At 37.1% G+C, this 22,134-nt stretch overlaps 1 protein-coding gene across 1 annotated transcript in view; it reads left to right on the top strand.

Moving 5' to 3' along the window:
* Nucleotides 1–22,134, top strand: part of pappaa (pregnancy-associated plasma protein A, pappalysin 1a) — a 113,164-nt gene that overhangs the window by 89,109 nt on the left and 1,921 nt on the right. The window contains exons 21-22 of the mRNA XM_048189493.1: nucleotides 1,046–1,117; nucleotides 3,142–3,240. Of these exons, the coding sequence (XP_048045450.1) occupies nucleotides 1,046–1,117; nucleotides 3,142–3,240 (171 nt within the window). The remainder of the gene's footprint in view (nucleotides 1–1,045; nucleotides 1,118–3,141; nucleotides 3,241–22,134) is intronic.

Genomic DNA, 22,134 nt, shown 5'->3' on the forward strand with positions numbered 1-22,134 from the left:
TAGATGTACTAACAGTGGTATTTAGATAAGTAATACCCAACAGAAATTGAATAAAGTAATCAAATGTAAAATAACTGCTGGATACATTAAATATAGACTAATTCTTATTTAAAACTAAAAATGTTGTTCATTCAAGAGCAGTGAGTGAATTTATCTTTGTCTTTTCATGTTAGATTAACAATGACTTTAGCAATCATTAATGTTGGCTGCTGTCACTTTAAGAGCTGCACAGACCCAATATAAGCCTACTGTTATACTGCCTTCACAAGGTCTCTGAGTTATGGTAAATACGAGTTTCCTAGGTAAAAATTGCACATGGACACCCTTTCATTTCGCAACATGAATGCGATGAGCTCATAATCACGACTTCAGAAGCGGTAATTATCAAATTTCCGATAGCACGTGAAGGCAGCAATACACACGCACGCTTTCTCAGTGTACACTTAAGACAGAACCGACTGCATTTACGAGGATAGCCAAAATCGGAATTGAAATCGAAAATACGATTAATTGCACAGCCCTAAGTCAAGTCACCTTTATTTTTAATGCGCTTTATCAATAGAAATTGTTTCAAAGCAGCTTCACTGTAATAAACAGAAGAGTAACATAAGGGATAGGCCACCCAAAAATGAAAATTCTGTCATCATTTACTCTCCTCAAGTCAAGCCATTGACTTCCATAGAATTTCGGCTATGAACTTCATTGAGTATTGAAGTCAGTGGGGCCCTTTACCCTCATTCTTCAAAATATCTTTTGAAGAAACTCATACAGGTTTGGAACTACTTGAGGAGAGTAAATGATGACAGAATTTTCATTTTTGGTGAACTATCCCTTTCAGGATGCAAACTTCAAATATAAGACAGATTAATTCAGCTGAAACGCAAGATAATAGTGTTGTTATTCAGCTCAATTCAGTTTCAGTTCAGTGTTGATTCTATTCAGTTCAGTAACTGTGTAAAGCATCTCTACAGATGACAGTGGTACACCAAAATTGCATGTTCTTCTAGTCTTTCTGAAAGCCTCTTTGTTTCGTGCCTCTCTTCAGCTCATAGTCTGCACCATGGGCCTGAAGTGGTACCCTCATCCGGAAGTCCTGCGCTGCATAAAGGGATGCGAGGTAAGACATCCGTCCAAATCCTCTTAAATGGCTCTCTATCCTGTGTCTTCCCTCCCTCACTGGCGACACTCTTGCCTTGACCTCCATTTGCAGAGGCCCAAGAAGATTTATGAAGATGAAGATGTAGAGGAACTCTACACTAAAGTCAGTACATGTACTGTGATGTACGGTGCTCTTCCTGTCTCTGTTTTCCCCTCTATGCTTGTGGAAACCTGTCACTTGCAGTCTGTTTGTAGTACGGATCTCTACAAATGTTTAGTAATTCTCACCTACACCATACGTTCTTGTTTGATAAGAAAGGATCTTCCAATGAAAAGGTTCACTTTGGAAGAAGTCCATTAACTTATGGAAGCCAATTTCAAACACATAATTGACTTACTGTCTATCTTAATTTTGAATTTGTATCTCAATTATGACTTACTATTTCATCATTTTGAGTTTTTGTCATAATTCTGACTTAGTATGTTAGTATCTCGTAAATTCAGCTATGTCATAATTATGACTTACTGTCGTAATGTGTATTCCATAATTTACTTAGTATCTCATCATTTTGACTTTCTAGCTCATAATTCTGACTTAGTATCTCATAATTTCGACTTTCTTCATAATTATGACTTTCAATTTTTTTGTCATAATTATGACTTATGATCGAATTTTTGCTTTTTATCTCATAATTTTGATTTAGTAACATAATTTTGACACTACAGTATGTCATAATTTTTTACTATTTATCGCATAATTCTGACTTAGTATCTCATAATTTTGACTTTATCTCATAATTGACTAAGTATCTCAATTTTGACTTGTCATAGTTGACTTATTACAGAATTTCAGATTTTTATCTCATAATTTTAATTTAGTATCATAATTTTGATATTACAATGTCATTTTTCTTGACTTTTAATCACGTAATTCTGACTTAGTTTCTCATAATTTAGACTTTTTATCTTATAATTCTGACTTAGTATATCATCATTTTGACTTTCTAGATCATAAATTAGACTTTTTGTCATAATTATGACGTGACAGATTTTTTTGTTTGTTTGTTTTGATCTCATTATCATGACTTAGTATCTCATAATTTTTACTTTTTAAAGTCATAAATATGATTTATGTTATAATTATGATTTTCTAAGGCATTTTTTTTTCTTATGTGCCAGAAATTGGCTTTTATCTATCCTGTGAAGTTCTAGCCAAGCACAGATTAGCCTAAACTGGTAAACTTTCTATTAAGGACAAATTATCTGATTCTTGACTCTTAGCATTCACAAATACATGTAGAGTTTAGGACAAGTGTGTGAGCTTGTCATGATCTTGTTAATATGATAATCATGTAAATATTATAAAATGTGTTGTCAGAGTGTAAAGACATCCCATTTTAAAGAAATATCCTGGGTTAACTACAACTTTGGTCACTTTGGATGAAGATAAAATACGTCTGCATGCTGTCGATTAACAGAATATAAAATTATTTTCTTCCTTAGTATATATATTTTTTCATCCTTTCTTGTTTTACAAACATTCTTATATCAAACTTGAGAAGCAAAATCACTTAAGATATTAAGTCTTGTTTTCTAAAGAAGAAAAAAAGTGGCTATGCTTAAAACAAGAAAAAATATATATATCTGCAACTGGAGTAAGAAAAATAATATAGTTTTCCTTTTTTACTTGTTTATTTTTCTTACCCCACTGGCAGACATATGTTCTAGTTTGAAGTGTAAAGTCTCAAGCTTTGAGTTCAAGCTCACTTTTTCTTCAAAATGTTGGCTGTTGGAGAAGATGACCCACTAGGCCTTACTTGAACCCACAGCCGTACTTAGGACACACGCAGAAGCAGTGAAGCATTGAATATATTTAGGCTGATAACAGCTGTGTTCATCCTATAGGGGTGAACTCAGGTTGATTGGGACACTGTTTGTCATTTGAGATGAAGTGTCCTAATCAACCCAAATTCATCCTACAGTAGATCTCTCCATTTCTCATGTTAGTGGTGCTCTGAGTTTCTCTCTCTGTTTTTGTCTCAGCCTTTCATGGGTGACAATTACTGTGACGCCATCAACAACAGAGCCTACTGCAACTACGATGGAGGTGACTGCTGTCATTCCACTGTCAAGACTAAGAAGGTGACTAATTTCTCTCAGCAGTTTTTCATTTATACATTTCATGTCATGCATATCTCACATCAAAACCTCACAATCAATTTAGAGGCGAAAGTCACTATGTTTCCATCCACCTATTTTTATGGGACATCTCATTGCACAGCATTTGAAATGTTTTTCGGTCATTCTGAAATGCCTGAGCCAAAGTCTGTCATCAAAGTGGTAAAATTACCTTCCAGAACTGACTTACATGACTGCGTTCTGAAAGGCAGCAGTTCATCAGCAAGGGGCGATTTTGTTCTCTTCGAATCGCTGGATGGAAACGCTGCTTTATTCGCAAATGTTCTATGTGACAGTCCAATTTTGCACATACAGTAAGTTAAATTCACAGATTTGGACGAAAATGGCTACTGACAAGTATGAGATACCAGATGTTACTCACTAACCGTCTGACACTTATTGCACACAAAAACAGCATTCACGTTCTGGCAAGCTCTAATCTGATTGGCTGCCTATACATAATTTCTCAGACTGTTATTTATCAGTGCGCCTGGAATGCTTGTTGTGTTTACAAAGTATCACGTTGTTACGATGACCACTTCTGAGAAACTAATCCCTGGATTTACCCGTGTCTGCCAGGTTAGTGGCATGCAATCTATTTGCAGTTTTGTTTGATACACTTTTTCACATTCCCACATGAACTGGATAGCAGTTGAGTGAGTTGGACGAGTTTTTTCCACACTTGTCTATTATTATGTTATCATCTATATAAGATAAATCTGCCCCTAAACCACTTGTAAAAACAATCTGTGATCAGTCAGTTTACAAGTCATACTTTTTCATGTTTAACTTCTAGAAGAGCCAAAATAATATAATATATTTTTTTTTTATTTTTATTTTTTTAAAGGAAAGAACGTGTATCTTGAAATCCTGTTAAAACATTTACAGTAAATATTTAACTCACAATTGTCACCATTTTAAAGCAGTGTTTGATAAGCTTCTCTTGTACAGCAGACGTCTTGTTTTCAACGGGCTTTCGTTAGCCTAAGATTTGGCGGTGTCATTTTCAGCATTGTGCTAAAATAAAGTGTGAATGCCAAGATTCCACACACTGGAATTCCTGTGCTTATAAAGTGACAGCAAACATTCGTTTAATATTTAAAATGATGGAAATGGCATAAAGTGACAAGATATAAATCCTATCTCATCCATCTATCTTTTTGTCCTAACAAGCCACAACAACTGACAGCACATTTTAACAATTGCTTGGTTTCTGGTTTCACATCCACACAGCTGTATATTAAATATCAGACATCATTGGATTTTGCTGTGATGCTGCATTATTTTTCGCTTTCAGTTCAAACCCTAAACAGAGCAATGGCACCAGAGCCAATTGAACTCTACAGACGGTGATTATTTTAGAATCATAAAATTATTAATTGCATATAATAAATAAGTGCAGTTATTGATAATATTGCACAAGAGCTTACATTGGGGCACAGATGTAAATTTACTTTCATTAACAACAGTAACATATGTAAAAAGTATAAATACCTCATTTTTAAAGCGTAAAATTTGAATATTCAGACAGCAGCGATATGTCTTCCACAGTATCCATACATTTTAGGGCTGCATGATATATCCTTTTAACATTGATATTGCGATTTGCACATTGCAGAATGTGCAATGTCAAGTACAGGGATTGTTAATCAGTACGGACCAGACACCACGTGATTCTTGGATTATCTGCAAAGTTTTACCATCATACAATGAAAGTTTATATTCCTGCTGCTTGTTAATCAAACAACAAAAGACAAAGAGAAAATTCATATTTGTAGTTTTAACACGGGTTAATTATATTTAATTTATACAGTGAATATCGTGCACTGTTATTTTACATTTCATTATTCAATTTCTGTAGGCTTACCTAAATACTGTTAGATTTACCTGAAATATACAAAGCACTATTTATTTCATTTGCATCTTTGTTCTATTATATTTATCTATGCTTGTAATTTGTTCCATTATTTTCTATGTGTATTCACTCACCTGTTGTATTAGCATATTTAATCACCCCAATTATCCTAGAATGATTAATTCTTTCCAAATAGAGTCAATCTGGTGATTTTTTTTTTTTTTTTTTTTTTTTTTTCATATCGCAATATATATCGCAGAATAACAAAATATCACAATGACAGTTTTTTCCAATATCATGCAGCCCTAATACAATTGTTGTACAAATGTATTAGATGCCGTGTGTTGTACCTGTCCTTAACTAGTCTAAAAAACATTGCGCGTCCCGCTGTTTGTGCAGGCAGTGGGCCACTTCTGTTTTGCTGTTCACAGTATCTGGAGTGATTGTAACGAACCGGATGCTCGCATAAACAGCTGGTACTCTCACCTAATTCCTTACATTTATATAGCGCTTTTCTGGGCACTCAAGGCGCTTTACATATTGAAGGGGGAATCTCCTCAACCACCACCAATGTGCAGCATCCACCTGGATGATGCGACGGCAGCCATATTGCGCCAGAACGCCCACCACACACCAGCTTATTGGTGGAGAGGAGACAGAGTGATGAAGCCAATCAGTGTATGGGGATGATTAGGAGGCCATGATGGACAGAGGCCAATGGGCAAGTTTGGCCAGGATGTCAGGGTTACACCCCTACTCTTTTCGAAGGACATCCTGGGATTTTTAATGACCACAGAGAGTCAGGAACTCGGTTTAACGTCTCATCCGAAGGATGGTGCTTTTTGTCAGTATAGTGTCCCCATCACTATACTGGGGCATTAGGACCCACACAGACCACAGGGTGAGCACCCCCTGCTGGCCTCACTAACACCTCTTCCAGCAGCAACCTAGTTTTCCCAGGAGGTCTCCCATCCAGGTACTAACCAGGCTCAGCCCTGCTTAGCTTCAGTGGGCAACCACCTGTCCTTTTCAGAGATGAACTGAAAGTGAAACCGTTGATTCACTCGCTCTCTCGTACTCAAGGTCTCTCTCACGCGCATAGTATCATATATTTAGATATAAATAACAATGTAGTGCAACGTTATTACATCGCTCAACTAGACAGCGACAGCATTTTTCTGCCCCCTCTCCCCGGCTCCGTTTTGAGGTATCGAAATTTGGTACCGGATGACAAGACACTTTTCGATACTCGATAGTATCGAGGCAATTCGGCCGGTACCTAAAAAGTATCGAATTCGATACCCAGCCCTAGTCATCACTCTGTTTTTATGTGCCTTTTGAAGTATTGCATCAGAAACAAGTGATGGAAACGCCAAATTTCGCCAAAAAATCCTTAATTTGCAAAAAACTTTTTTGAGCTCACTTGATGTGCTCTTTGACTTGTGCAAAAGAGAGTAAATGTAAATAATGGGAGATGGAAATGCGTTTGAAGAATAAATTGTGATGTAGTGAATGTTTAACCCACGTGACTAATCGACTAATCCGCTGATGGTGTTTAATTTACTAGGTTACCAACACCACCGTCGTCCACTCGAACAACTTGATGGAAATGCACCTAATTCACTTTTGTTTGCTTGTTTTTATTTTTTACGAACTTTGAATAGATTTGCTTCACGTTTGGGTGGTCACCCAGCTGTTCTGTCTTTGTAACAAAGAATTCAGTGGCAAATTCAAGAGCTTCTCACTGGATCTCTGTTTAAGGTGTCACGTGATCGAGATTGACCACTAGTAAACGTCGACTATTCCATATTACTGAAATGTAAATTATGTTCGATGACACTGAAGCGCATTGTCCACACTGAAAGTGAAATGTCCACAGCCAGTCAAAATGTATTTGACGTTTTATATGAGCAGCTACAATATTCCGAATTTTCATTCGTCTGAAGCGATGGCATTAGCTTTTATGTGAGAGCAGGTTTTTCAGTTATTGCTCGGTTTACTCTCAAAGTCACTCCTCATCCAGGGTCATTTCCCTTTTGCTTTGTCATTGTTGTGCTGTCTGGTTAGCTAGGCAGCTCTGGGCACTGTCATTGTCTTAAATATTTGGCATATGCTTGAAGAGCGATGATTCATTGAATCCAGTCTATCTTTTTGGGAGTTTCAGCCTACGTCATTGAGCAGACAGGGATCTTAGCGGGAGTTGACCATGTGCCAGTGTTGATAGAAGGTTAAATTGTTCTGCAGCTATAAGCCAGACTGCTGGTGCCTCCTTCCTTCTGATAGTATGTCACACACTTGGCAGGCGAACGACAGCAGGATGGGACGAGATAAAGTCATCTTTTGATGAGCTAGAGCTTTTCGGTTGCGTTGCATTGCATTGTAACAGTATCAGTTTGCTTTGTGTAGCCGGAGATGGTCTGAAGTTAGTCACTCGCTCCTGATGTCATGCACGTGTTAGATAGTTATTTGAGAGACTTTGTTGTAAATATTTCTCATTTTAGATAATCCAGTGGCTTTTGGGAACTTGAAAGCCAAAGTGCCTACTTATAATCCTTGAAAACCAAAATTCTGGACTCAAAAGACTTGAGTCTGTGTCTGATGTTGGGAAAGCTGCAAATGATATGAGAATCACCTGGAATCCTGAGCCTTGTTCAGCGTCCTGGCAGTCCTTGAAGCAAATTATATCAGCAGGGTTTTGCAAAACATCCTGTCCCTGGAAATAGGCAGGGTTTAGGGAAGAACTGCAGAAAATGACTCTGAAAGAAGCAATCATATTGTGATTGATGGATTGCCAGAGTTGGATGTGATGAGGGGAAATTCAGCAGCTATCATCTGAGTTCTACTGTCGGTCATCTGACTGTTGTCTCCGGGACTGTAACCACATCCATTCCCCCCCATTGTGTCCTATATTTGCACCATTTTAGCTTTATCTGTTTAAATTCCCAAACTCATTCATACATTTCCTGGTCAGGGCCACAAACACAAGTGCAGATCAATGGAGTTCACGCGTTAGTGCACAGATAAGCGGTGGCCTGCTTTGTTATGAGCCTCTGATTTCAAATTGCACTTAACTTCTCTGCGCCATTCCTGGAGTATTTTGATGAGATAATCACTTGAGATAGTATGCGACTGTTTGTTGTCCCTTGAAATTGGCTCCTAGTCATCCCAACCAAGAACTTTTGTGACCTCACCACCTGATTTTCATTTATCTCAAGAACAGACGAGGATTTCTTGAGGGTTGTGAGGAAAAAAAAAAAAAAAAAATCAGTTGAATTTTTTTTTAGAGAGTGACTGAAATCGGGAAGACCAATATGTTTAGGATTTATAGAGGAAATTGCAGTACAACACAATCTGAGGTTTGGAAGAATTGATCGAATTAGGGAAATTTCATTAGAAAAGGCATTAACAGAGATATCTGCAGGGTCTGTGTACGGAGTAAGGTGTTTATTTAGCCATTTAACCAAATGTTTCACTCTACATATGCCGGGTTAAAACAACAGCTCGTTATTTCAAATCAGTGCTAGGTAAGAATGCTTGATTTATAGCATTGATTTAAAGCATTTTCTCTACTTTTCTTGGAAACCCCAGCTTTACATGCCAACAGTGGCTCAGGAGGTAAAACTTTGGGCAATAAATCAGCAGGTCCAAGTCTATCTCATTCCAGATCTGCGTGAAAGTCTATGTGAGCACCTAGGTGCTCCGGTTTGTTTCCTGTGCAACAACATAACTCACTGCTTAATCACCATAATACAATGCATCTTTGTAGAAACAAACTAGTTGGTCACGACCGTTTCCCGAAACCATAATATCATGGTCGCACCTCCGTCGTTTGATCCATGTTGGTTCAACAAAATAGGACTGTTGTTAATGACGTCTTGTGCATTATTGTACCCAAGAGCATGACCTATTTAGGTCCATATGTCTTCTTAACAAGAAACTATCCTTCTAACCACAGCTTGTTTTGGGAAACACCAAAGTTTAGTAACATGGGATCTTGCGACCATAAATGACTAACAATGCTTTTAAAAAATGCACCCCAGAATGGTGGGAATGTGTTACAAAGTGGCATAGTGCTCATGAAGTTAATAGCTAACCTATAACACATGCAAATTTTTTTCTCTCTTTTTACTTCTGAAGCCTCTCCACCAACTTTCACACTTCGGATAGCCTGTTTGGTGACTATATATATATATATAATGCATGGTTAATCTAGATATACACATAATTCCTTGAGGTCATTCACCCAGTGTGATCATTTCTGGCTTGTGTTCGACAGCATCAGTTCAAGCGCATTTCGAAATTGAGAGTAATGATAAATTGCAGTTACTTGGGTCAGACTCAGGAACTGCTCTGAACAATTCAGTGAGTTAATTCAGCGAAGGATTCGTCAGACTGATTCAAAGCAGTAATGTAAGTGAAAATGAGTCACTTGTTCATGAATTGGACTACACTGACACTGTGTTTATCTTTGCGTGCAACCTGAATAATCGCGATAGGAGTGATACTCCCGAAATTTCTCCATCTACTGATCCTCTTGTCGTTCTAAACGTGAATGCTATTATTTTTTGTCTTTTCTGCAAGTCTGCTTCTTTTCATACAGTGACATTTCATAGTGACCACATCTGCCAAGCCCCAACAGCTACATAATGCAGAGATAAATACATAGATTCTCGACAAGCACGCTAAAAACAAAGCATTGCAAGCAATGCCTGCAATGAGGTATGTCTCTCTTTGGGCGATCCTCTCTTTTGGCCACGATGACCCTGAAGCAGAGGAAGCTGAGGCACTTCCCTGCTGCTTGTGTGTTTGTTTCTCTTCCTTATCTCACCCTGCCCTGCTCACTTTATCCCGGCTCTCGTCGTGTTCTCTGAAAGGTTTGCGTATTAAGATGTTCTGGATGGCTGGCTGTGTATTATTCCTCTCAGGGACTTTGAAGGTGCGAGTCAAACAGCATCTAAGGTCACTGCAGGATGCTTTACTAATCACTACAAGCTGCTGGCATGAGGAAGGAGGCCAGTGGGCATATTAGGGCAAAGAAAGAGAGAGCCTTCTTTTTTTCTTCTTTTTTTTTAAGAGGAGATTCCTTTCTGGCTGAGGATGGGAGGTTTTTAATGAGTCAAAAGTTAGGTTTTCATTTTAAAGGTGCTGTATGTATTTTTTTTTTTAATGTAGTTAAATATAAAAATACCATAATATTTTTTGCAGATATTTTGGAAACATGCTAAGTTCACATTCTTGTTTCTCCGAATACAATTCTACAGCCAGTTATTCTACTTTGAAATGTGCGTTCCATGTTGGAATGTCTGTTTTTGGTTTGGTTTGTGTGATCCTGCCCACTGCCAATTTATCCAATAGTATTTCGAACCTCCCTCTGGTTGCTAGTTGGTGAAAAACACAGTATTGAAGCCATGGAGGCCAACAAACAAACTGGGTAAGAGCAGATTCTACCTGATTTAAAAAGCCTTGGAATCCGTCTGAATAGGTCTATGACCAGAGCTATATTAAAACATGAATAACTCAACTCATCAACTTAAATTGTGAGGCTCGTCGCCTTCCATTGTCAATTGCACTCATTCCTGTTGCGTATCCTCAATCTGGCAACCCGTGTTATAATGTTAATGTTATAGCTTACAAGGTCAGTGGATCAGCTTTGCCTCATTGATGACTTTTACTTATGATCATATGGATGGTTTAGAAATGTCAACAAATCCCTAAACATTGCGTTTCAACACATAGCTTGTTGTGCACCTACACTCAATACATTTTGTTGTAGGATTTCACTCCGTTTTCACTCCAGAATCACTAGTAAATTTCACAAGTTATTGCAAAGAAATAGCATGTGACATATTGCATTAAACATGACATTTTGAAGTACAAAAAAAGTATGAATAAAAAGTATATTCTTGATTAACATGCTCCAATAATCTTTGTTTTATTTACAACCTCAAAAAATAATTTTGGACCTTTTCATACCAACTTTAAAGCAAGCAGGTGCTTGTAAGACGTGTTTTCGATCGCTCCTGGAGAAGGTAGCAGATTTACTTATATATTGAACAGCACAACCACTTTTTAGTTGTTCCATGACTTAAAACTAACCTCATAAACACGGGGACTACTTTTGTCCTCATCATAAGCTGTAAACATGGTGTCGTCTCGGTCCAAAACTGACGGTAAAGGAGGCCGCAGTAAAGCCCCGCTCCCCTCAGGCCATGCTAACGAGTCCCCGGTGAGTGTGCTCCCCGTGGATAATTCACCCGAGAATGTCACTTGTCTCCAGACATTGTTGGACTCTGTCAAGAATGAGATTTGTCAGAAAATTGACTCATTATCTACTGATTTGCGCTCGGAGATCGCTACAGTGCGAATAGATGTTAAAGGCTGGATGGAACCTTTGCAACAGATGGTCGAAGCCAACACTAGTACCATAAAAGAACTGGAGCAAGCTTCGTCAGATCATAGCGACCGTATAACTGAACTTGAACACTCCGCGAAAAAACGAAAAAAAGAGAACCTCCCCGCCCTCTCGTTATTAGAGTGCATTACTTTCATGTTCGTACTGAGATTCTTCAAAAGGCTGCGGAACTCTCCCCTCTTCATTACAACGGAAAGAAGCTGTCCATTTTCGCTGATTACACTACGGCTGTGGCTAAGAAGCGGGCCTCGTTCAGAGATGTTAAACATGTTCTCCACTCATGTCCTGGAGTCAAGTTTGGCTTGCTCTTTCCTGCGGTGCTGAGGATCACACTACCTGATGGAGTTTCACACAAGTTTACGGAATCATCTGCCGCACTGGACTTCGTTCAGAAAAATGTGAAGTCTGCAGCTTCAGGTAACGATATATAGTTTACGAATGGGTCAAATATCGGCCTGAATAGCACGGATGGACATCATAATGTTTATTTATGATACTGGCCCCCCATTATTGAGGGCTCGTGACTGCAATATGCGCCCTTAGGGGTTACGACTTAATTGAACATTATGGCTCATCTACGGTTGTCCTATTGAGCTATTCTATGCTTATGAATGGGACTTGATACGATTTCATAAATGCTATTTTGCTTGAATATTTATTTGCACTTTAAATACTGTTACCTTTTCTGAAGCAACTTGACGCAAGTTTTGTTAAGTAGCATTAATGTTGACACAGTGTGTTTGTATAAGTTAATGTTAAGGGAAGGGTTACCTCTATCTCGTTTGGGGAGATGCTGCTTTTTTTTTTTTTTTTTGCGTCAGCCATCTACTGTGTTTTGCAAGATGTTTCCATTACTATAATTTGCATACTTGATGTAAAACTTCCACTTTAAATATGTCACAATCTAAGAAAAATTGTCAACCACTAGGTAACAAATTAAGGTTTGTTAGTTGGAACTGTAAAGGGGTAAATGAACCAGTCAAACGTAGTAAGGTGTTACATCACCTTCATCACTTAGGGGCACACATTGTTTGTCTCCAAGAGACTCATCTTAAAACTAAAGACCATCAGTTATTAAAAAGAAGATGGGTTGGTCAAGTTTACCATTCCACATTTCAGGGCAAAGCCAGAGGCACAGCAATCCTTATACACAAATCAGTACCCTTTGTATGTTTAGATGTAAAAACAGATCCAAATGGCAGATTTGTTATAGTCTCATGGAGAATCGGTAATACTGCGCTTCTATTGGTTAACATTTACGCCCCTAATTGGGATGATGACAAGTTCTTTAGACGTTTATTTTCCTCACTGCCAGACACCTCTTCATGTTTTATGGTTTTGGGAGGGGACTTTAATTGTTGGCTTAATCCTGATCTTGATCGTTCTTCTCTCAAACATAATTCTCCCTCAAAATCTGCTCGCGTTATTCAGTCTTGTATGGAGGAATTGGCTGTTTCTGATCCTTGGCATTTTTTAAATCCACATAGTAAAGCATTTTCTTTCTTTTCACATGTTTATAAAACATTTACACGTATTGATTATTTTTTTTAATAGGTAACAGACTTATCCTGTCAGTGGAATCATGCGATTATAAAGCTATTGTAATATCGGACCATGCACCAGTTACCATGAATATTTACTTTGAGGGGCTCGATGGCACACGCCCATTGTGTCGATTCAATTTTGGAATTTATCTCTAATCAAATAGATCTTTTCATATCCACAAATAGCAGTCCCGAGATATCTGCATCTCTTTTTTTTGGGAGGCTCTGAAGGCGTTTCTTAGGAGGGAAATTATTTCATATATTTCCCATAAAGTAAGGTTAAATAAAAAGAGTTGTTCTGAGATAACACAGAAAATAACTCAATTAGATAATATATATGCCGTGACACCATCTTCAGATATTTATAAGGAACGTCAATTATTACAGGCTGAGTTTGATATTCTTTCAACAAGTTTTGTGGAAAATTTACTGCTCAGAACTAGATCTAGGTATTATGAAGAGGGTGTTAAAGCAGGTAGGTTGTTGGCTCTCCAATTGCGGCAGGAAACATCCTCCCATCTTATCCCCCAGATTAAAACATCGTCAGGCACAACAACAGATCCCATATTAATTAATAATCATTTTAGAGATTATTTTACTTCTCTTTATGCAACTGAGCAAACTGCCAACCTCTCTGATTTTGAAAATTTTTTTTTTGTTTTTTTTGTTTTTTTGTGGACAAATTGGGCCCCCTATTAATAGATATGTACAATGAATCATTTAAGTCATCAAAGCTCCCACAAACACTTAATCAGGCCTCGATCTCCTTGATCCTAAAAAGAGATAAAGATCCTTTGGACTGCTCTTCATATCATCCTATTAGTTTGCTTAATGTTGACTTCAAACTTTTATCAAAATTATTTGCGGTGCGTCTGGAATCCGTTTTACCTTCAATTATATCATCAGACCAGACAGGGTTTATTAAGGGCAGGCACTCATTTTTTAATATCAGGCGATTATGTAATGTTATTTATAATTCATATCCCCATTCTATGCCAGAAGCTGTCCTATCATTAGACGCTGAAAAAGCATTTGATCGGTTAGAATGGGGATACCTTTTCTATACATTAAAGAAATTTGGTTTTGGGGAAAATTTTATTTCATGGGTTAAACTTTTTGTATTCTGCCCCCCAGGCTTCAGTTAGGACAAATAATAATAATAATCAATCTTTACCGTTCCACCTATCAAGGATGCCCACTAAGCCCACTCCTTTTTGCTATTGCCATCGAGCCTCTTTCCATCACTCTAAAATCTGACCCATTAATAAAAGGTGTTACTAGACTAGGTATTGAACAAAAGGTATCATTATATGCGGATGATATTCTTCTTTATATTTCAGATTTTTCTGTTTCAGTTCCTGCAGTCCTTAATGTTGTAAATTATTTGGTTTTATTTCTGGTTATAAGCTTAATTTAAGCAAAAGTGAATTCTTTCCACTGAATGCAGCGGCCAAAAAATACCCTTCGCATATTTTACCATTTAAAATTGCACAGCATAGTTTTAAATATTTTGGGGTTTGTATAACCAATAGATTTCAAAAATTCAATTTTGATAATTTACTGCTTCAGGTTCAGAAGGATTTTGAACGATGGTCTGTGCTCCCCATGTCCCTAGCTGGCAGAATTAATTCTGTAAAAATGAATACCCTTCCAAAGTTTATTTGTTCCAGTGCATTCCCATTTTTCTTTCCCAATACTTTTTTCAAAAACTGGATAGGTTAGTTTCAGAGTTTATTTGGAATAAAAAGACTGCTAGGATTAGTAAAACGCTTCTTCAGCGTCCAAAATCTTTGGGGGGTATTGGCTTACCCAACTTTAGACACTACTACTGGGCTGCCAATTTCAGGGTTTTTCAATACCGGGTAAACCAGTCCCAGTTGCAATACACACCTATGTGGCTTGCTATAGAAGCAACCTCATGTATCCCTACTACATTGACTGCCCTGCTATACTCCCCAATTAATAGTTCACACTCCCCCTATACAAAAAATTTAATTGTAAAAACGTCTGTACGAATCTGGAAACAATTTAGGCTGTACTATGGATTACAGACATTTTCTATATCTGCCCCCATAGCATCAAACTTTGCTTTCCCACCATCAATGATGGACAGGACATTTACTCAGTGGGAAATATATGGTTTGTCAGTGTTTAAAGATTTATATATAGATGATGTTTTTGCATCCTTTCAACAGCTCTCAGATAAGTTTTCACCGCCCGGAAATAATTTCTTCCGATATTTGCAGGTTCGCAGTTTTATCCGTAATTTGTATCCTCAGTCTCCCCTCTACTACTCCTATAGATTCAATACTCGAACCAATGTGTATTGGTAAAGAGATTATTATATTATATTATATTATTATAAGGGACTTATTAGAAGACATCTCAGATGAACTGTGGGAAAGCATCTTATACAGGGTGCATTCCTCATCTGTGTGTGCTAAACACGGTTGGATCCAATGTAAAATACTTCATCGTATTCATTGGACTGAGGTCAAACTTTCCAAAATTTACTCTGATGTTGATCCTATCTGTGACCGCTGTCGCCAGGCTCCTGCAACCCTGGCACATATGTTTTGGTTCTGCCCAACTCTATATGGATATTGGTCTGAAATATTTGCGACAATGTCTCAAATAGTTGGTACAGCAATTAAACCTGTGTCTGTAACAGCACTGTTTGGTACACTTCCCCTTGTCAGTACACTGTTCAAGGTACAAGGCAGTATTTTATTGCATTGGAAGTCATCTGCTCCACCTACTCATTCCTTGTGGATTAATGACGTTTTTCACTTTGTGAAAACTGGAAAGAATTAGATACTCACTGAGGGGTTCTATCAAGAACTTTTATAAAATTTGGGGATCTCTCCTCAAATATATGGAGACGTATACTCCCTGCGTACTGGTACTGTAGATAGCTAATTGCTAATTGTTTTTGTTTGGGGTGGGGGGTGTTTGATATTTTGTAATTTGTGGAAAATCCTATAAATAAAGTGAAGAAAAAAATAATAATAATTTTGTACATTCCATTTTATTTTTAAATAATGCAGCAGGTGTCATTAAAATAATAAAACCAACAATTCTAAACAATCAAATTCAGATTCTCAGTGGCCTTTTAAGATGTATGAAGGACAACCCAAATTCAGTAGGTTCTTGTTTGCATTCCCAACACCCAAAACTGTGCCAAGGTAATAAATGGAAGGAGGGGAACTCCTCCAGGGGCCGGCCGGCCTGCAGTCGTGGCGCTCGCAAATGTGTGTCTCCTACCTTTTTATAAGACGTAATTATCAACGCATGTTGTTTTTTGCCCTGCAAAGTTTATGGCTATAAAACCACATCTCCAAATGAGCTTTTCAGTTTTCCAAATTCTTTCCTTTAATCTAAGCCCTTTTAGGGAAAAGTGTCAATGAAGTGCCAACCGTGCAAGATTGGGACAAGATTGCTGTTTCTGCAGCAAAAATAAGGGTGAGAGTTTCCGAGACTTTCACAACAAGGTTCCCCTATCGAGGCTGAGGCTGAAGGCCGTGCCTCCCATGACTCCACTTTCCATGTTTAATGGCCTGGTCACACGAGTACCAGGTTAAAGCGAAGGAAAGCATGTTGTAAACGTTATGGACACACCAACAAACCAAGGATCAATCCATAGTATATATTAATAATCGAAATATACAAATTTGCCACCAAATAGTATAGTTCATCTGCCTAATTGTGCCCTTTTAAGCCAGGTGGAAATGAATGTGTGCACAGGTGTGCGTTTAAGATCAGTTAATTACAGAGATGTAAGAACTATCTAAAAGAAGGGGAGGGAGCATTTTATGATCAGCTTTGACTCATGAATATACATTTAGAAGAGTACAGTTTACTATCCTGTTAGCACTTTATTATAAACATGGGTTAAGTTTAGGTTTAGGGTTAGGTTCAGGGTTTGTACCTAGTTATTACCCAGTTATTGCAATTAATATAAGTACACAGTATTTGCATGTGGAACAGGACTGTAAAATAAAGAGTAGCACATCTTGTTACATGCAATGTAATTACTATAGTAATTACTAGGTACTTAGCCTGAAAGTAACCTTAACCCATGCTAAGTCCATGTAATTAACATATATTACTCAGTGCTTTCTTGGGTAAGTACACTTTAAGTGCACATACTGTAAAATGTTCATCAGTCAGTAAATATTAACTAAAGCATGAGGGCTGATGGTGATTTGCAAAAGGTTGTCGTTTAGAATTAATAGAGGTTTTAGATATATTTAATGTTGCAAATTTTGTTTTATTGTGACGCTCTAACAATGTTAAGAGTTCCTGCTGGTGAATCTGTTGCACCCTCTTCATTTCAAAACACTTGCTTTTTTGTGGTTGCATTTTTGCGAAAGAATACACTTTATTTGGTTTAGGTCATATTCTGTAATAATACAGTGGATCAGGATTTGTTAATGCATTCAGACAACTTCTAGAACACATTTTTCAAATAACAGCTCGTTTCTGACTTCAATTACTTTAGACGATGAACTTTAGTCTTTGATATGCTATTATAGTTTTTAATGTAGTTTTTAAAGTGTTTAAATATTATTTTTTTAAAATTGGATTTTATTTTTATATGTTCTTTTTTATGTCTATATAGTTTTTACTTTTTATTTAGTTGCTAACACTTTACAATAAGGTTTCATAATTAACATTAGATAACATGAACTAACAATAAACTACTTTTTTTTTCAATTCAATTAAATTTGTATAGCGCTTTTCACGATACATATCGTTTCAAAGCAGCTTTACAGGGAACGCATGTCAACATCACAATTTAAAGCTAAATTTTAATGCAGTTAGCTAATAGCGTAATAATTTAGGCAATTTAATTTACAATCACTGTTAGCAGTTTAACTGAAGGTAGAAACAATGGAAATGAGTATTTTTTTCATAAAGGGTAACATGCTGTAATAATATATTGCTCGTAGTTAGTTTATGCAAACTAATGCATTAAGTAATTAAACTTTATTGTAAAGTGTTTCAATAAAGCTAGATAACAATAAAAGAAGTTTTAAGTTAAAAAAAAAAAACATTATTTCAGCTTATTAAGAAACGTTTATTTTGTTTCAAGTACAGAATTTTTATGGTTTAAGTTTGTTATCGATAACGATAATGAACTTGAGTTTACAGTGGAAGCTGAGTGAAACTTATATTTATCATTTCATAATAAAATAGATTAATCTTAAAACAAATGATTGTTGCTTCTCAAACAATAAACGAATGTCATTCAAATCCTCTCTCAGTTTTGAATGTAATAAATCATGTTCTTGAGCGGCAGAGCAGCATTATGCTGTGGTGGGTTGTGAAGCTCTCCGTCTGCGCCCCGAACCCCAGCCCCCTTCAGCTGCAGTCTGACACATACGTGCGTTCTTCCAGGCTCATGCGGAGGTGGGGGGGGTTGTGCGCCGTGACGTACATGGTCTGTCAGGGAACTTGTGTGTGTGTGTGTGTGTGTTCTGGATTGGCCTCTGCTCCATGCTGACATTCCCAGCCACCATCGATGAGCCCCAGATGTGGCAGCTGGTCCAGCCACCCGAGGGTCAAGGGCAGAGGAAACCATGTCAAATTTGCCACCCACATCTTACTCTGATGGTGAGATAAAGAGAGGGTGCTAAACGAGGACTGGGAACGGTTGTGTGTCGTGAGATGGCAGGGAAGAAACATGAAAAAATCAAAGTGTGCACCTTCATTAGGGTGGTCGATAATGATCCCCTGATTTAAAAAAGCAGCTGAAACCGTTGGCGTCCCAGAGCTGGTTACGTTGGTCTGTCTGCTGGATTTAGAGGGCACTTGTCAGCTGGTCAGGATGGGAAACCAGCCTGGCCAGTAAATGACCTTAGGGTGTTTTTTCAGCAAGGTTAGCAAAAGCCAGTCTGAATGTGTTGGAACGGGTGGACAGGAAATGCCATGCAGGGCAGTGACGGCTGGTTTTGATATGTGTCCGGTTCATGCTTGTAAAAGCTTCACAGGTAAGAGGCTCTGGAACGACTAAGAGCTGCTCACACAAACATGTTTTGTTTTCATTACTTACTCGTACGTGCCATTTCCGTCTGGATCACTGCACTCTCACACTACAAGCTTTTTCTTAACCACTGCTTTTGTCTTATCCATGTAAACATATTTTTTTTAGAAGCACAATAAGATCAGAGTAGTTACTGTTAACTAAAATTGAAACAAAAACTGTTTTCTGTAATTGAAATAAAGCTAAACATAAATTAAACTATACAAGTATTAGAAGAAAAGCCCAAACTTGAGAAATATTGTCTTGGCAACTAGCTGAAATAAATTTAAATTGAAGTACTAAGATTACTAGAACTAAAATAGAAGTATACTATTACACCTTAATATAATAAAATATTTATAATTTGCAAACTATTATAGTTATCATAGTTACTATCATAGTTGATATATTGTAGTCTCTACATTGTTAATATATTAATAGGCTATATGCAAATGATGAGTTCATTCATCGTTGCTGTAATTAACTATATTATTGTTTAATTACCTCATGTAAAGAGTTAGAACATGTTTTTATACTTTGATAACTGTAAATAGTTCTCACTTTAAATTAGGTCGCAGAAAATGGGAAAATGTTTTTAATTAAGTGCTTTAAATCAACCTTTATTAGACATTAATTGCATTGTGTTTTTTTTTTTTTTTTTTTTTTTAATAGAAATGACTAAAGCACGACTAAAACCTAAGCTGAATATTAAAAAAGCTAATTTAAAATATTAAAAAATATACTAGTATATAAATAATACTAAAATAACACTTAATAAGAATTAAATGTAATTCAAGATTTATTTTTCTGTGATCTTGATAAAGTATCTGATTCTTGTTTAGATTTCTACTGTAATACAAGACAGAAATACTGATAAAGAAAACCATTTACATGCAATTTTCTGTTAATCTGATTATTAATTAAATTAAGTGATAAATAAAAAAAGGGGGTAACATGTCTGCAAGATGTTGGTGGTGTTGGTGCCACAGACCATCAAAATAGCACATTATTATGCAGCTCTCTGGAATACTTTTATACTTTGCATTACTTTATTATAATATTCCTATATTTATGTCGCAACTGAAACTAGTGCAAGTTTCATGCCTCTCGAATCACTCTGCAGTCTCGCTCTCTCTTGTTTCATACAGTGTTAATTTCATTGACGAATAATTTTCGATTTCGAAAACGAGACGATAACTAAATAAATCCAGCTTTGAATGCCAAAAACTATGCCAAATCTATTGACATTTTTGTCAACGGATAAAACCAAGACGGAAATGTTAGGGAGGGAAGAGATCCAGTCAGAATGATGTCCTGCGCTGTAGATGCACACATTTGAACTGAAACGTGCTGATCTACTCGGTGGGACATAACTTGTTGCATTCTCATAAAACGTTCAAAAATGTAAACGTATGGGAGAAAGGGATATGGATAGATAGATCTGAAAAAGTGTGACGACACAAAAGAGAACTCAATTCAGTCCGGTTTTCTGTGCGCACCCCCCCGGAGCACGCCGCCTCTCAGACAGCGTACGAGTCCTGAATTAAGTTCTCTTTTGCATCTTTTAACGCCTGAACGGATAAATACACACAACATTATGTCAAAATGTCCATTTTGGAGAGTATTCATGTAAACACAGTCAGTTATGTCTTAAGAAAACGTAAACAGTTGTGAGAATATCAGATGTGTATCAGTGTATTTGATCCGTGCATTCAGTCTTAAAGTGACAGCAGCCTAATAAACCTGCTGCTGTCTGTGCCCTTAATATTAATCAAACAACAAAAGACAGAGAAAATCACTCACTGCTCTTTAATAAGGATTAATTATATTTCCTTTAAACAAATAAACATGTCTGCTTTGCATGCAAGTTGCATAAAGAATATAACAACTTGCATACATTGAAAAGACAATGTGTTCTTTAGGAGAAGTAGTTAAATCTGTGGCTGTATTGCATGTTCAAATTTTAATATAATTCATATTAACAGGTTAACAGGTTCCTTTGGAGAATATAATGAGTTTGGAAATTTTAGAGAAATTCTTGATTAATGCATTCAAATTTAACTAAACTCATTAGCAGTGTTGCCAAGTCTGCATTTAACACTGGTTATGTCCGTGAGTTGAAGCAACCCCAAATGACATGATATTTAACCCCTGGAATACGAATTTTACCAGCCAGAAACACAGATTTTACCCCCTGGAATGCAGTTTGGGCTACACGATTGGGCTACTTTTGAGTAGCAAACAGGCAGGTTTTGTTGTGAAAACCTGGCAACCCAGACCATTAGATTTTAGTCAACTAAAACCTTATGATATTTAGTCGACTAAAACAATTCAGATGACTAAAATATGCCTAAAACTAAATGGCATTTTAGTCAAAAGATTATGACTAAAACGAAGTCAAAATCTGCTGTCAAAATGAACACTGGTTTCATACAAACATTATTGATTGTAGTGAAGACCTTTGAGAACGCAGTCATTAATATTACTGTAATATTGGTGCAGTTTTCAACAGGTCGATTGTTTTGTACACAGTGATGAACTTTACCTGTATAATGTGATTAAAATAAATCGTCACTCCTGTTATGAGCATAATCACATTAACATAATCACAGTGAACTGTTTACAGTTTCAAACTACGAATGGTTTAGTTTTGGCCAGATTTCATACTGAGGTGACTCCACAAACCTTCATCTGTTCGCTGGTACAGATCCTAGTCCATAATCGATGCTATGAATTAGAAACTTCACTTTGTTGTGCAACAAGATAAATTGGCATGTGAATTCACGTCAGGAACAAATCAGTCTGTTCTGCCGCCGCGGCTAAGACAAATCGTTAAGCGAATGCGCAAATGCGAACTGCACATATGGTCCTAGTTTTGAGCGACTGGAGACGCATTTTATCCTGAAAAGCAGCTGAGGCCTGCCTCGAGGGAGACCGCACCGCAGCAGCTGGTGTCAGTGACGCACTGCCAACATTCAGTTGTGACGTCAAGTGCCAAACGCCATTCAAATTCTATTTTCAA

This window comes from Megalobrama amblycephala, linkage group LG4 (genome assembly GCF_018812025.1).
Source record: "Megalobrama amblycephala isolate DHTTF-2021 linkage group LG4, ASM1881202v1, whole genome shotgun sequence".
Lineage (NCBI taxonomy): Eukaryota > Metazoa > Chordata > Actinopteri > Cypriniformes > Xenocyprididae > Megalobrama > Megalobrama amblycephala.